Raw genomic sequence first — 17,030 nt, forward strand, 5'->3', positions numbered from 1 at the left:
CAAAAATGAACAAAAAAACTGTGATATCTGTAGTTGTTCCGAAAAATAATTAAAGTGAGTCATTTTTTAATAATTCGCGCAACTTGCTGTGTAGTTGGGTAATTTAAAGTACTTGCCTTCGTCAAGTCCGCTATTAAGATGAAACGTTGACGAGAGGCTTCATTTGGAGTTTATAAAGTGTGTAGTTCAGAAGATCCAAAATACTTTAGGTCACAGTTTAAAAATAAATAAAGCGGAGGATATCAGCGTTGCCATCTGTGCCCCATGAAACGAGGCTCGTGCGTCTACATTCGTGCAGAGCACGGTAGTTGGCGTCAATGATTCGTAGCACTGAAGTCAAAGCTATGGTAGCCCATGAGCTCGCACCTGGCACTCTTCACTGTTTCCGAAGTGTCACAAGTAGTTGTTCCCCAAATATTTATGAAGGAAGGTCAGAGAATGAGGATGCCGGGAATACGTTTTGACTCATATACCAAGTCCAGATACGCCACGACACTATGGCATCTACTCCCCGAAGTTCGTAGGATCACGTGTCCTGTGTTACGTAGATTAATTAAGATTTCGGTAAATACATTTTTCCGACTTTGTCAATTGCCGCCTGTCCTCTGTAGATCAGCTCGTTTGCCTCCCTGAGATCTCTGCGGGTAGAGACTGCTTGAAAACCTTTCATATACCGTATTACAGCACCCTTCAGAGCAGCCGGCGTTTTTTGCTAATCTATAATCAAATTTGTTTTAGCTATCGAAGTTTCAAGTACTGCTTCAGTGCGTGAACAAAACAGCCTTTACTTATAGCAAGATAAGTGTTTTTATCAACGTTTATCCGCGTGATGAGTGAAGTAACATTTGCACTCTTTCAATGGATAATCGCTGTGTCCTTCATCCAATTCTTGTTCCGTAGTTACCACTTTATGTGAAGAATGACTCGCTAATTGCACATTTCAAGGGGCTGCCTATTTCGCTCGAGATTTTGAGAAAAGTTGATTGTCGAAAAAGAGCCAACATGAATAATTTAGTAAAAAACTGAACCTTAATAACAGGGTTTTAGTACGGATGGAACCAGCGAACAGTCGCTTGGTAAATCCTCTGAGCACCAATTAGGTGAATAATTTTCGCGAGCCTTCAACCACAAAAGCCGTCAGGACCAAAAAGAACACTGTTATGTTACAGAAACCGAACGGTGGCTCAATCATGATATCTCCTCGGAAAGCGAACCTTTCTATTACATAGAGTCGACAGTAGCCGGAGTGGGTGTGCAATCACCGTAATTATTTTCGGACGAGACCACGCACAGGCGAGCGTAACACTCCGAAGGCGCCAGAACTTCGCCGCAGTTTTCCCATCTAATTAGGCAAGACGGTAAAAAGTAGGCCATAAAACACGTCAATTGTTGCCTTGGATTTTCGAATAAGCTTTCACATTCGATGCAGTTGGCCATCACACTGATTGCGGTCTTTTCCTTGAAGAAACTCCAAAGACGGCTGTCCTCTTGGTACTATAGCTTAACAGTTACAATGTTTCTGACTCTCCTGGAATGCCAAGTAGAGCCATCAAGTGAAAATGGGGTTCGAGCGAACGGTCCTCGGACCAAGTGCCGCCCGGCAAACAATTAAGCCGCTGAGACTACACTCGTGCTAAAACATGGTTTCTTTGCAACCCGCACCATGTTTTGGTGAAATAGATGGAGGGTGCGAGCGTACCTTTAAAAACGACCTTTAATCCCAAGCCATCGCCATCAACTCTGGATTTGATTGCACCTATATTTCATAGTCCTCTTCTTTATTGCTCGACATTTGCAGAGTTGCTCCATCAATCGGAGCCGTTGACATGCCACGTGATGTCGAGGGACGAACACTCTCAGAGGCTTCTGCATGTACATCGTGCCGTGATGCACACGAGGCACAAATCTATCTCTAATCGTCTCAACCATTAAGAACGGCAATTCGTATTACACTCTAGTGGCTGGCCTCGGTGGCAAAATGAGAGGAGGTTATTCTGTAACTGCGAGCTGAAAGACCACAGGAGTGCCATGGTGCGCCCGCTGTTACCGCTGCCTAAATTTTTTAAAAAAGAAACATTGATGACTCGTGTTTTGGATGCATCGTGGGCCAGTTTGCACTCAGGATGGTCTAAGAGTGTCGAAAAGAGTAGGGATATTTTCAACGTGTGTACGTATGATACGAATCCCCCCGTTTGTTACGACCATTCCTCGAAAATCCTGAGATGGCGCAACACCGGTTCGCTTTTACAGGTCTCCGGCACTCCTCCTTCTGGGTCTGCTCGCGCAGACGCATACGATGACGGGAGCCACAGAAGAACTGACCCCCAGTGTCTGTGAGCCCGCAGACCAGCCAATGTCCTGTCGCTGCGACGAAGTGCGGGACCCCGGCATGGAGGGCGGCACGGAAGTGACGTGTTTCGTGGTCAGGACGCTGTCGGCTGACCACGCCGTCTTCAAGTCCCTGGAAAGGCTACCGTCAGTCGTGGCGGTCACCTTCACCGCGTTCGGAGAGAAGTATAAGTTGGACTTCGTGCCCACTGTGTTGCTGCGTCGGAAACCGCTCCTCCAGCGCCTCAAATTCTCACAGGCCGAGCTGGGCTCTTTGAAGAGTCACTCTTTCTACAACCACTCCAAGCTCGCCGTCCTTTCTCTCGATTCCAACGGGATCACGCAGCTCCAGAAGGATTCTATCGCCCACTTACCACGGCTGAGGAAACTCGAACTGGGAGACAACAAACTCGAGCGTTTAACGACGCGTTCGTTCCCCCACCTCCCCCTGCTGACCTACCTGTTCCTTGAGCGGAACCAGATCGAGGTCATTGAGGACCTCGCCTTCGCGGGGCTCTCGAAGCTGAAAGAGCTCGACCTGAGCGACAACGCGATGACCAACCTGACCGAGCGCACGTTCGAGGGCCTCTCCCAGGTGAAGCGTCTGGACATGTTCAGGAACAAGCTGCGGCGGTTGGACGCCCGGGTCTTCGGCGCCATGCCCCTCCTGTCCGAACTCGACCTCAAGTACAACGAGATCTCCGAGGTGGATCCGGTGGCCTTTGACGGACTCGCGCACCTGACGGTCCTGTACCTGTCCCAGAACCGGCTGCGGGTCTTGCCTGCCAACATGTTCGTCGGAGCGCCCAATCTGGTGAACGTGGACCTTTCGCAGAACAGGCTGCTCACGCTTACCTGGAGGACGGTCGAGGACTTGAGGAAGATCGGCGCAGAGTCCTTCGACATGAGCCTCACTGGTGAGCCCCTTTTAAGGAACCGCGAAGATATGTTTTCTTTTTGTAGAACTATATAAAATAAGGTAACTATACATTCATTTTCTGGATGTACATATTGTGTCTTGAAATATTGCGCTCATGCATACCTGTAATGTCAAATGAGTATTACATGTTAATTCATAAATACAAAACTTAAAGTGCGTTACTTTTTAACGGTAACGGCGACGTGTATATTGAGGTAACGTAAGTCGGTAACGGGTTCTTTTTATTTGTAAGTAACGAGTAACGTATACTAGTGAGAGAAAACCTTGAGACAAGGCAAGAATAAAAAAGGGGGACAAACACAACACCGTCTCTTAAATCCTTAGACAAGAGCCTCACTCGTGAGCCCCTTTTAAAGAAACACGAAGATATGTTTTCTTTGGGCTAACTAGAGCTCAGAAGAGGCAGTTCACAAAACATAAGGCAGGAATCAGCGTTTGATTATTTGCACTGCTTTCTTTCTTAGCAAATTGCATTTGTGAAATTCACATTCGTTTTTCACTCCACCTACACAGTTGTTTTGTCTCAACCCGAAAATGTCGCAGTGTATTTAAAGTGAACAAGAATAATATTTCCACTCTAGAACCATAAACTTAGTCGGGCTTGCCGGTGGTTTAACACGACGAAGTCGTAAAAACTACAAAATAGAAGAAAAACATTAGAAAACGTTGCAGCCGACAGCCGAGTCGGACCATGAGGCGCGACAGGGAGGAGCCTTTGGCTACTATAACCAGATAAAACAGTACGGGAGAGAAGGGTCATCCGATTACCGGCCATCAGCGCCCTATTTACGGACCCTCTAAGTATGTTTCGTTACTCAAACGCATCAAATAATTTCAATTTGTAAGTCACTATAGAGATTTCACATTCTAGCTCTACGAGATTACAATTCACGAACGTGATCGATGCTGGTAGGTGTAATAAGTCGCACACTGGACGCCACACTAAAAACAAAACTTTATTGAAAGTCACACTTGTATATATATACTATGGTAATAGCTACCAGGTCGCTGCCCGCTTCGTGATATGACAGTACATTCCGAGGCCCAGTTATCACAGTATAAATAACCCTATACGGAACCTTTTAGGAGTCTCAGAGGCAGCGCGTAAGCTAAGAAAAGAGAAGTCTTACGTTTCTTATCAAAACGTCGGCTGCCACTCAGAGGCTTCTAGATATACTGTATACCCCAATTTAGTCGTTACGCTGCATTTTGTGATGACCCTCACGGCATGTGACCTACGCACCCATTAAGTTTCCGCCTTAAATTTAGGGGCAAACATCGATATCACGTGATCTGACGTCATGAAACCTATGCACCAATTCAGTTTCCCCACTAAAACTGGCGGGAAAATTAACATCACGTGACCCAGCGTCGCATGATATGTATAGACCAATTCCATCTAGAAAATATGGCGGGAAATTTGCTGTCACATGGCCAGTGATGGCGGTAACGCGTTACAGGTAACGGCATTACCGCAAACGCGTTCTTTTTCTGGTAACGTAGTAACATACTAGAGAGTTTTAGGGAACCGTTTTTGCACATCCAATAAGGTACGCCATGGCCTCCGCTACGAAGTGCGCATGCGCTACCGCAGAAGACTCTCACATTCGCAGTTCGTACCGGACGGCCCATGGCACCGTATCGGATGTGCAAAAAACGGTTTTCTAAAACTCCCAATTGCTACTTTTCTAAACTGTAACGGGTAACGTACATACGTTATTGATTTCGAATAACGTGTTATATGTAGTTACGTTACACGTCATATATTCATCTCGAGGCTTTTTTTAAAAGAATTACACCGTAAAAAATAAGGTGAGTACGTTCAGTTTCTGGACTCACATAATACTGTTTGAAATATGGCGCTTATGCATATTTGTAACGTCGAAAGAGTAAAACGTGTTAATTGATAAATACAAAAAAGTAACGCTAAATTAACGTAGGTTACTTTTTATCGGCAACGGTAACGCGTTCCTTTTATTTGCAAGTAGCGAGTGACGTACTCCGTTACTTTTCTTCGGTACCGCCTACAACGCTGCACATGATCTACGCACTGTCTGTTCTCTTATAAAATTTAGCGAGGAAATTGATAAACATGTGGGTTCTTTGTCACTCCTCGAAACGTCTGTCAAATGTATTTTAAACTAATTTACGCTGTCGCTGCTTAAATTCTGCATTTCACTCATTTTCTTACTTTGGAGATAAAGGTGACTGCCACTTTCGTTTTTTACTATCTTAGTTTTTCGTTTGGAGTTGCGCGTATATGAAAATATGATTCGATTTCTAAGGCTAAACGCAGGAACTTGCCACGGAAAGCCGCGTCTCGTGTCGCATCAGGCTCTGAAAACATCCAGCGGGTCATTGTATTCGTGAGCCTCTGTCTCGCTCCGAGCCGAGCAAACGACTCTCCGGGGTTCGCTCAATGAGCCCGAACGATTTCAAGTGAGGCATGGCGGCGTTCTTTCGGGTTTTGATCGGTCCGACCTTGCGGGTCCCTCTTCGAAATTTCTCGGGTCTTTCAACAAAACTCCGAAGGCGTCGTCGGCGCCCACCCACCGGCCTCCCTCGGGGAGGACTCCCGTGACAGAGTAGTCGAACTGCGGTGCCCTACCTTCCTGCTCGCGGAGCGGAACTACTTCGGTATTCTGTGTAGCCGATAGAGTAGAGCAGCTTGTTATTGCTATGCGCTATACTGTCCGCAAAAGAAAAGGTGACATTACTGCGAGTGTCACTGTCCTACCCGTAGATTGGTCATTTCAACTTGCAGGGACCTGTACCGCGGTAGTTGTTATAGAACCCCGTGAAATTTAGAAAAAAAAGAAAAAAAGACTCACTAGTTTTCTGTAATCGTGACTAAACTCCGCCTTATTATGACGTGGTAATTCATGTCTCGTAAATATGGACACCGTTAGAAAGGGATAACCAGCTATGCGGGAAAGGCTGAGGTAGAGGAGATGATGCGTGCGCGGCGGTGGCGTCGGAACGCTGAGCTCTGGTTGGAATAATTAGTGAGTAGATGTAAAGCTAGCTGCCCTTGTCTCTACTCACACTCCGAACGGATTCGAACGTCGAACGCCGGCGTCTGGCGTCCGGCATTTGGCGTTCGCATTCGAATACATTCAAAGATTCAGTAGATACAAAGGCTTCGTGTCTACCCCGTAATCATTTAGCCATAGCTCGCGCTATGGCTTCTCCGCGTGTTCTAATAATTTCCACTCCCGCATTTTCTCTACGTAGAATGTCATATTTCTCGGCAATGAACTGGGTAAATGCATGTAATTTTCGTATCATTATTAAGGACGACTCATTTTATAAATTATGTTTCTTTTTCTTTTTTTGTCTGTGCGTGCGTGTGCGTGCGGGGGGGGGGGGGGGGGGGGGACGGAGGTACACATCGCGACACTGCTGGCGCGAACACGACATCGGCGCATTTCGCATTTTACTTCGAAATAGTATTAGCGAGCACGAAATTTGATCGCGTACACTAAAGAACTAAATGAGCTCTTTCCATAGCAATAATAATTTGGATGATATCCCTTGGTTTCAAAGAGAAAAACTGAAAAGACCGGTGATCTCTTGTTCACGCTAACAGTGTCGCGCCCTGTACCTATATTACTGAGGCACGACTGGAAGAGTGAACGCTAAGCCACTGTGTGCCAATCACAGGGACAGAACGAAGCATGTTACAACTCCCCACTGGAGTTCGGCTCGCTAATGCTACATCGTCATATGCCTCGTTCCGGCGCTCTGATTGGCTCCCTAGTGCACTAGCTTTGAACATTTGTCGTATACTGAAGAAGAGTATAAAACGTATTGAACTAGGAAGAGTGTTTAATCTTTGCCAGTTCTCTGATTGAGACGACTGAGAGGCTACCCTTAGCATCTCCCTGCAGACAGGCATTTTGCTCGATGATATCTCAGAAATCAGAAGGCAACGGTGCAGAAGAGCATGTTTACAATCGCTAATTCAGAATTCTTTCGTGCGTATGGAGCATGAGTCATACCATAACCACGTGTAATGCCGTGCTTTTATCATTCGCTTATCAGGAATATTGACGCTTGAAACTGCGCCGTCAACCCAATATTGCAACTGAAACCACATACATATTGTTTTTCAGCTGCAGGTAACAAGGCTGAATCCTTTTAATACAAAACGTCTCCCGAAGGTAACTCTCGTTTCTCCTTAAAATGTGAAGCACGTGTTACGGTTCAACAGTGTTGGCCGGCTGCCAAATACCTACGCCGCGATCTTCGCCGGTGCAACTGCGATGAAAATTACACAGCAGGACACTTAAGACTGCTTACGTGTAGGAATGCAAAAACATTATAGTCCCGCGTGGTCGCATTACAGTCCACCGTAGGAAGCACACAACGAGCACAGATGAAGTCCCAAGCGCACCTTATGCAGACGGTGCTCCGGAGGTGATATCACGCACCTCATTGCGCAGGCGTCGGCGCTTCGCCGGTTTCACGGCTTCTGTGACGAAGCATCTGCGTTGCTGTGCTTTTCTTTGTGTTTTATTTCTGAGGCGCGTCCGCTTTGACCTTGGGTAGCGGCAACCCCACCGGCTTCACGGCTTCCGTGAGTAAACATTGGCGTTGCTGTGCTTTTCTTTGCGTTTTATTTCTAATGCGCGTCCATTTCATCTCGAACGACGCGTGCTTGAAGGCGTATTTTCATGTTTATCTTTCGGGGACAACACCGACGACGCCTCTTCGCGTAATGGGACCATATACGGCTTTCACCGTAAAAAAAAAACCAGGGGCAGAGTGGACTCGGAGATGCTTCGAGAAGACTTCGTCAGCCGCGAAAGCTTCGAAAACAACAAGTGAACGGTTTAAAACGAGGACGTGGCGACCCCTGACACAGCATCACGTGCCTGGAAGGCTTAAACTGGTGTATATGTTATCTGCGTTCCTTGTAAAACGCGATTCTGCATATATTATGACGGAATTATCATTAGATTGAACTACAACGGCAGTATTTATTTTACACATGGGCAAAGTCACAAACTCTCTATAAATATCGTGTCTGTCACGTCACAAAATCTGGAATAATGAAGTGGAGACGTTTGTCTACCATTAGGAGACGTCACCAATAGCGAGGGACGTGTGCCTCGGCGTCCGAGACAATAACTGGAGTGACTATAACCGACGTACTAACCCCTGTAAGTTGCCTTAATCGTAGATACCCGTAGGTGAGAAAAGAAAACGAAAAAGGAGCGCCGATTATGATCAGTACTGATTGTTGACGTCACGACAGGAGTGGTCCGTCTTGTGTTTGGAAGGGTCCGCCTCGCTCTTCCTTGCCGTCATGGGTTTCCTCTCGCAGAAGGTGTTGTTTATCGAGACGCACGTACTCAGGAGCTCGTGCCCGTATGCTGCCTCGCCATGACCTCGAAGCACCAATCACGGTTATTCCTTTTCGGGGCCCATCGATTATATATATATATATATATATATATATATATATATATATATATATATATATATATATATATATATATATATATATATAGATATATATATATATGTTTTCATTTCTTTATTTGTGTGTGTGTTTGTGTTTGGGTATGAGGGGAAGGGGGGAGGGTAATTTTTATCTAATTTGATCTCGTTGCGATATTTTTTATCCTTTGTTGTGTATTGTCGGTGTATCTGTGTACTGCTCACTTCTGCTATAGCCTTAATGAGATAGACACCTAGATAAAAAAAAGATATAGCAATCTTTCTTTTGTAGATAGCTGAGCGTGTTGGGTTTCTATTTTCCGATAAGGAAAGAGGGACATTGACAACAAACAGGCAAGACAGGCTTTCGACTTTCAAGAAAACGTTTACTGGCTCGACATCGCCTCCTGAAGCTCGACGGTGGCGTCCGGGAAGTTGAGAGGGAGGGTAGTGGGTGAGGGAAGCGTGAGCCATGTGGCCCTGCTCGCAGCCACGCGTGCACGGCGTAAGGTGAAGTTTGCTGTGTGTCAATCGACACGTCGCCGTTACACGCAGGCCCCAGTGTCGACGGTGCCCTCTTGGGGATAGGAGGGAGGAGGGGGGAAGGGCGCGGAGAAGAGGCGAAGGAGATGCTCCGGCGGTGCTCTTTTGGGGAAGGAAGAGAAAGGGGCGGAGGGAGGGGAATGCGCGGAGAAGGAGCAGAGGCCAGATTCACGAAGAGCTTCTTAGTTTACTACAACTTAGCTAAGAAGTTCGTGAGCTAAGAACATCGTAAGAAGAGGAGAAATCGGTATTCACGAACGCTTTTTTAAGTGAGAGGAGGAAAGTGACGTTGTCGTACGGAAAAATAAAACTTACCGGTGTTGTTGCTATGGCGACGAAGCCGGAGGCAACACGAACAACCAATCGGAGAGCTGGGCATTTGTTCGGAGCCGTTCGGAGCACGTGGATTTTTCATACCAAACACAGGCGGTCTCTCTGCCACCGCTTGTCTGGGGTTCGTGTCCGTGCTGTGATATATCGACGCTAACACGCTTTAAACACTCCCGAATGCCGAGGCCGGGATGCGTAACCACCCCCATTGACTGCTACGAACTCGATCGCTACGAAGTCAGCACAACTGTCATCGTTGGTAAAAGACGGCCCGCAGTCGTTTGCAAAGCGACGTAGATGGAAACAAATTGCCGCTCCGTTTTTTGCGGCCTCAGAGATGCAGGAGCGAGCCGACGTTAAAACAAAATAAGTTTGAACTACGAGTGTCAGCAATAGCCACGTAATACCTGTTCACACTCGGAGCGAACGCGCGCGTTTGATCGAAGTTATGGGTTCGCGCTGTTGGGCAGCGAATTATTAAGCGCTTCTGGACCGATTCTTTACAATTGCAACTCGATGCTGACGTGACACCCGGTAAAGAAAGTTGGACCGGCATTGCGACCCACGAACTGTTATAGCGATCGACAGTGAGGTGCAGTCGTGTCAGAATAAAAATGGAATACTAATAACAAAGTGTACATACCATGTTGCGAAGGTAATTCATACGGCGTTTATTTGAGCTCAATATCACACAAAACAGAGATAGAATCGATGAGAGCAACTTTTCGACGACAGCGTTCGTCACCGCTGCCTCGGAAAACAAGAAGATGACAAGAGGAAGAGATTGACCTCTTAATCTAAAATTGAGATCAGCGATCAAACTATAATACGGGAAGGGTTCACAAGGGTCGCGCGGGCATATTCCATTCAGCACGCCAGCCGGTCGTGGGCAGACGGTCTTGGCCAAGGACCGTCGGAGCACCGCTGCGCCGAGTCGGAGTGCCTTCTAGGCCTATCTGCAGTGATCGCTCGGTCGGGGTCCGTGGAATCGTGGCCGTTGGAGCTTTTCCCCGGTGTTTGTGGATCCAGCGTTCTTGTTAGTTCGTCGTGGTTTGTTTCAAGTACTTATTACTTTCTTCTTGCTGCTTGAAGTCGAGACGCGTGAGAAGCGCACGTAGAAAAATAAACGTCCGTTGGTTGTCGCGACCAACCGAGCGACGCTGTGGGCCATGCTGATTTGATCGTAAGAAGAGCGTAAGACAGCTTCGGAGCTGTCGTAGGATTTCGTCGTAACCTGCGCAAAACTTACGCAAATTTCGTTTCGTGAATACGAATTTGTTCTTAAGTTTTGTCTTACGCACAATTTTGGCGTAAGATCGTTTCGTGAATCTGGCCTCAGATGTTTATGTCTTTGGGGGAACCTCTCGCCACACAGGAAGCGAATCTCTTGATCGGAAAGAGAAAGGGATGGGCTCGACAGGTTTGAGACAGAAGATTTGATATGTAGAAACTGAAGTATTTTCCTGCCGAGATTTCTGCCCGCCGAGAATTTTGGTTTTCGAGAAGTCAGGGGGGCACGAGGGGCAGTTTTTGGCGTGAGCCACGGATGGATGAAAGGAGTCGGGAGAAGGACACGAGTTCTCGTTGGCGTGCTCCCGGAGAGGGTCATTCACACAGCGCCCCGTCTGACCGATGTACTCGGCTCCGCACACAAGAGATAGAGAGAGAGAGTAAACTTTATTTTTGTACGCCTGGTCCTGCGCTCGTTAAAAACGTTTTGCACACTAAAAAAAAAAAAAAGAAAAGAAAAAGGAGCTCGTGGGTCCACTCCTCCGCACAAAACTCGTAGAGCCAACCACCGCAACCCACGGAGGCAGCCCAGCGAACGACGATGCCGAAACATATGTCTAGACCAAAAAACGCAGTCCGAGCCGTGACACCAAGCAATGCAAGCGTGACGTTTTACAATGCCCAATGTCACAACTCAGACCGCGCCCCCCTGTCCAAACACACGCCACGGCAACGCCACCGGCCGAGCCGCCTCCGCAAGTCGCGGCGACCGGCCCCCCAAGCGCTGCACGGGAAAGCCGACGCACGGGCCTTTTTTAGATTGTGGAGTGTTTACGATTCCTCTTCTGGGAGGGTGGTTATGATGTGTTGGGGGAGAGTATCTTGGTACACGGTGACGAGGTGTTTGGGTGGACGGAGCCATTCTTCGTAGGATGAGGGCCGTAGAGTAGGTGATATGCAAGATAAAGCCGTGCGTTTTGAAGATTGGGCATTGGGACATGCCCAGAGTGTATGGTGGTTGTCTGGGTATCCTCCACAATGTTTGCAGGTTGGCCAGCACTTCTAGATATATAATGGACGAAGTTGTCTGTAAGCAGCAATAATGTCTGCGCTCTTCTTAGGAGTACTTCTTCCTTCCTTTCAAGCGAGCGTTGAGGAGGGGGCAGAGTTCTGACATTTTCCTTTAGTTGCTTAAGTGTGAATTTCCTTGTAGTTCTGCAGATGGCTCTCTCGGTGCGTGGGTTGTACTCAGGCGGCCATATAGCTGGGGGTCCCGGCAAAGGTTCTCGGGTGAGGAGGTGAGCCTCCTCGTTCCCCTCTAGGCCATCATGGCCTGGTGTCCATTGTATCGTGACCGTTATGTTCCTTCGCAGATGCAGGTAATCCTGGATATGTTGCCTAATGTGTGAAGGCAACGTGTTATCTCGGAAAGCCCTGCATGGAGCTTGGCTATCCGTCCGGATGAGGATGGATGAGGATGGATGGATTGGATGAGGATGTCTTCCGTAGGGTGGTAGGGTAGTGTTATTGCCTCGCCGATAGCAGTTATCTCCGCTTCCTCTGGAGTGGGGATTTCTACATGTTTGTTCTGCCAGTTAAGGTAGTGACTGGCGACTGATGTGGTGCTCATTTCTTCTTTGTGTGAGGCGTCTGTGTAGTATAGTGTGACGTGGGCCGGGATTGGAGAGGTGCGGAGTCTATTGATCCTTGCCGCCCTCCTTGTGGCGTATCTTTCGTTGTCCATGTTCCGAGGGATAGGTAGAACCGTTAGTCTCGGGATGTATTCCCACGGTGGAGGGATGTCGGGGATCTCTTCAGGGGGAGGTGTAAGGTAACCCTGCTGCCTGAGGATCTGTCTTCCTTGCATCGAGGTTAGTAGGCGATCATGTTGGGATTGCCGTTGTATGTCGTACCGCTCCTCCAGCGTGTTAAAGGTGCCGGTTACTTTGATACGGTAATTCGCTGAGAATCGTGGGATGCCCAGTGCAAGCCTCTGGCCTTTGCGAAGAATCGTTTCAAGTTTGGATGTTTGAGTCTTGGCGAGTCGGATGTGTGGTAGTTGGTAAAGAGTCCTAGAGTATACGAGGGCCTCAAGTATACGTCTCAGATGTTCTTCTCGTACGCCTCTGTTCTTGCGTGTGATTCTCTTTATCATGTGATGTATTTGTTGTATTTGTGCGGTGAGTTTCGTTAGCCAAACGTTCCATTTTCCATTGTCCTGAAGCCAGAAGCCCAGGATGCGTATGACGTCTTTGCGTTTTATCTGTGTGTTTGCAATGTAGAGATATATGTGGTTTCTAGTTTCTTCGGCCTTCCTACCGGTCGCGTTAGTTACAACTATGTATTCGGATTTTTCTTGGGAGCAGGTTAGCCCGAGCTCTCTAGTGCATTTATGTACAGCTTCAATACCCCTTTGAATTATTTCCTGTGGTTCTCCCGGGGATCCATTGTTACACCATAGTGTAATATCGTCTGCATACACGGCGTATTTAAGGTTGGGTATGTTCTGAAGTCTGTTCGGAAGGTCTTTCACGGCTATATTAAAAAGAGTGGGCGACAATATCGCTCCCTGTGGGACTCCTTTCTCAGCTCTGTGTTGCGGAGTAGTATGGTCGTCGACTCTGACCTGAACGAATCTGTCTCGTAAGAAATCTTGGACGTATCTGATTAGTCTATTTCCGACTCCTAGGTCTTTTGTCTTTTGGATTATTGCTTTGTGAGCGACGTTATCAAAGGCCCCTTTGATGTCAAGTCCAACGGTCATATATGTCCTCTTTAATGCGGAGCATGACTTGCTGCGTGCTGACGTGGGATCTGAATCCTACCATCGTGTGAGGCAAACATTCGTTCTTGTCGATGTGCCAAAGCAGTCTTTCAAGGACCAACTTTTCCATAACTTTGCCTATACATGATGTTAATGAGATAGGCCTGAGATTTGAGATTTGGTCGGGCGATTTACCTGGTTTGGGGATTGCTACGATTGTGGCTATTTTATATTCTTGGGGAATTTTGCCAGTTTCCCAAGCGGCGTTGATGCTTTTTAGTAAGTGTTCAAGTTGGTTGTCCGGAAGGTTACGGAGCATTCGGTAGCTTACACCGTCTTCTCCTGGGGCAGAGTTTCGTTTGATGTTGGCGAGGGTCCTGGTGAGCTCGTTCAACGTAAAAGGCGAGCTTATTCCTTCTGCTTCGTCCGTTTCCCTAGGTGTTTGGTCTTCTGCATTTGCAGCGTCTTCAGGTGCAATGCTAGGATAGAACTGGTCGATCAGTGCTCTCCCTATTTGTTCTTTAGTGTTTCCCGTTCGGAGCTGTATCTTGGTTAGAGAGTGTTTGGGTTTAGCCTGTCCGAGGAGCGTGCGGAGTATGTTCCATGCCCTTGCTGTGTGGAATTGGTTGTTTAGATTATCGCAAAGGTCGAGCCAGTTGTTCGTCACGAGTGTCTGTGCGTAGTCCTGTGCTTCTTCTGTTATGTCTTGTATGGCTTTCTTGAATTTACGGTTTTTATTGCTCTTGCGCCATTTTTGAATGATTTTATGCCTTTTATCCCATAGCGCCACGAGGTGTGTGTCAATCTGAGGGAAGACTTCAGATCTGCATATTTTTTTGGCGTTTTTGTCTCGGGTTCTGTGAAGAGTTTGAATCCATGAACTAAGGTTTTCCGGATAGTCCGCTTGTTCTGCGAGTTCCTGTTTAAAGGAGTCCCAGTTTGTAATATTGGTTGTGGGTCCGCTTTTTGTGCGTCCCTTTCTAATCTGGACGGTGACTTCAAGAATAAAGTGGTCACTTCCAAGATTTTCTTGCGTGTTTGTCCAGTAGACATTAAGTTGGCCTTTGTAAAATGTCAGGTCGGGGGAAGTATCTTTCTCGACGCTGTTGCCTTCCCGTGTTGGGGTTGTCGTGTCGTTGAGGAGTGTCAGTGCTTGTTCCGAGGCTAGGCTGTCCAATTTCCTTCCGTTTGGGGTATTAGTTGTGTAACCCCATGATTGATGTTGACTGTTAAAGTCTCCGAGTAGCAATGTTCCAGCTCTATTGTTGTCTTTCATTAGCTTTCTTAATAGCTTGGTCTCTGCTTTGTACTGTCGTGGTGTCCAGTAGCAGTTAATAACAAGGATCTCTGAGGCGAAGTCTGGTGAGTCCGGATGCTTAATCTTGACCGCGACTGTTTCTTGTGTTGTCGTGTTGAGATGGGTAGTGTCCAGTTGGATGGAGGCCAGACTTCTGGATACTAGAGTGACTGCCATGGATTTGGTTTGGGTTTGGTCTCCCTTCTTGCTGGTTATGCTTGGTTGCGCGTATGAGTCGTAGCCAGGTAAGGAGACTGGCCCGTTCGTTTCCTGCAAGGCTATGATGTCGGGTTTGAACTCTAGTGAATTGAGATGCTGTATGAATATTCCTCTCTTGCAGCGGATACCTCTGCAGTTCCACTGAAGTATATAAACGTGTGATTTGTGTTTTCGATGATGAGTATTAGTTTCCGTTGGTGAGTTATTCATCGTTGATGGTTCCGTCGTCGTTTTCAGGTAATGTGGCCAGAGCTTTGTGGGGCCTGTTCGGTGACAGCGCGTGTCTTTTCCTGGTAATTTGGAGGTTGGCAATAAGCTGCTCGTTTTTGATCGTGGCGGCCTCTATGTCCTCAACTTGTTTGGATATCTGGGTCAGGCTGTTGGCGATCTCTTGTATGAGGTTGTCTCTGGCTTGATTACTAGCGTTGTTTGCCTCTATCGAAGTTTGGACGGCGTTAATAAAAGAGTCGAGTTTGACCAGAATGTTGTCGACCTTTGTCTCTAGGCTGTTCGTTTTGGTTTCAAGTGCGTTAAGGCGTGCCTCGTGCGTGCTTTTTGTGTGCTGGGGAATTTCTAATGCGTTGTTTCTTGATATAATCCCTTCTTTTATGGCTTCTGCAATGCTTTCTGTTTGTGGATTTTCTCGTGCAATCTGTAGGGCATGAGCATAGCTGCACGACGGGTGCTCTAAGTGTGTCACTTTGGCGTTCTTCTGGTGTGGCTTGTTGCCTTGTTCTTGTTCATGTGTTGGGGGGTTAGGTGTCTGAGTGAGGGGTGGAAGCGTGCTTCCCGGTCTTGAGCTGGGGGGGTGCGCCTCCTTGGGGTAGGTGGCTCTTGTATGATGCATGCCAGTTTCTCCGACAAAATGAGGGTCGATTGGTTTTTGTTTGGGGTTGTTGGCGCCAGCTTGAGATCCTCTGGGTGGAATCTCCTCGGTTTGGAGTAGGAAGAAGCGATTTGACGTCGGCAGCTCTGGCCATTTTTCGTAGTTGTTGGAGAATCCTGCCAGCGTGGAGTGGTTTCTTGTGGAGGATCCGTTGGAGATTTTCCAGGTGTTGCGGCGTTCGATTGCGGCCTGTTGGACGGCTTGTTCAGCTTGCTGTCTTCTACGACATAGGGGAGAGTTGGGAGGGTGTTCGCCTTGACAGTTAACACAGTGCGGTTCACATTCGTGGGGGGGTCTGCGTGGGGTCCTGGTTTGAGGGGAAGCGTTTGCTGCATCGAGGGCATGTGTTGTGTGCAACTTTGAATAAGCAGACGTCCGCACGGCGGCCTATATCGTAGCAGTGCGCGCACAGGGTGCTGCGTGGTCGATGGGGATACAGACGGTAGGCGACTCGGTTAACAAATGCGTATCTGGATAGCCTGGGTCCCTCTACCGTGATGAGAATGGTTTGAGACTCCCCAATCCTTCGTGCAGCAAGGAGCTTGGCTTGCTCAAGAATGAGAGAGCCTTGGATGTACTGGTGGGAATAGTGGGGCCTGATGCCGTGGATAACCCCCCTAGCGTTGTTTGGACTGTTGGCCTTGTAAGACTTCACATGAAGCTTGACGTTTTGGTAGGTTAGCGAACTGAGCGCTAGGATTTTATTTTCGGCGGAAGTGCGGTACGTGTCGATGGCAATTAGGTTTTGGAGGGAACGTACCTTGACATAGGTATCCCCGATCTCTTTGGGTGTGAGGCGCGCTGCCTCCAGAATTGCGGCTCCTAGGTCATGGGCGTCAATTTTTTCGAGGTGTATGGCCGACCCAAAGCGGATGATGATGGTGGCCGCTTGGGAAGATCGGGGTGCGAGACCAACGGTCTGCCATGATCCGTCATTTTCGTTGAGATAATCGATTTCCATGGTGTGAAGAGCAGAAGCGACAGCCAGGTTGGGCGAGTTCGAAGCGCTCTTTGACCTAGCTGGCGCTAGGCCAAGCGCCACCTCTTA

General features: G+C 47.8%; 1 protein-coding gene across 1 annotated transcript; it reads left to right on the top strand.

The window, feature by feature from the left end:
- The first annotated feature begins 2,296 nt into the window (after positions 1-2,296).
- Positions 2,297-12,118, top strand: LOC120839093 (insulin-like growth factor-binding protein complex acid labile subunit). Its single transcript, XM_040209314.2, has 2 exons — positions 2,297-3,245; positions 12,030-12,118. Exons 1-2 carry the CDS (start codon positions 2,297-2,299, stop codon positions 12,116-12,118), a joined length of 1,038 nt encoding a protein of 345 aa, XP_040065248.2.
- Positions 12,119-17,030: the final 4,912 nt, after the last annotated feature.

The sequence above is a fragment of the Ixodes scapularis genome, unplaced genomic scaffold (assembly GCF_016920785.2).
Source record: "Ixodes scapularis isolate PalLabHiFi unplaced genomic scaffold, ASM1692078v2 PGA_scaffold0__279_contigs__length_252992795, whole genome shotgun sequence".
NCBI classification, from domain to species: domain Eukaryota; kingdom Metazoa; phylum Arthropoda; class Arachnida; order Ixodida; family Ixodidae; genus Ixodes; species Ixodes scapularis.

Coding starts and splice junctions, on each gene's coding strand:
- LOC120839093 (XM_040209314.2), top strand. CDS start 2,297: ATGACGGGAGCCACAGAAGAACTGACCCCCAGTGTCTGTGAGCCCGCA. Junction 3,246..12,029: donor CTTCGACATGAGCCTCACTG/GTGAGCCCCTTT, acceptor ATTTCCTTGTAG/TTCTGCAGATGGCTCTCTCG.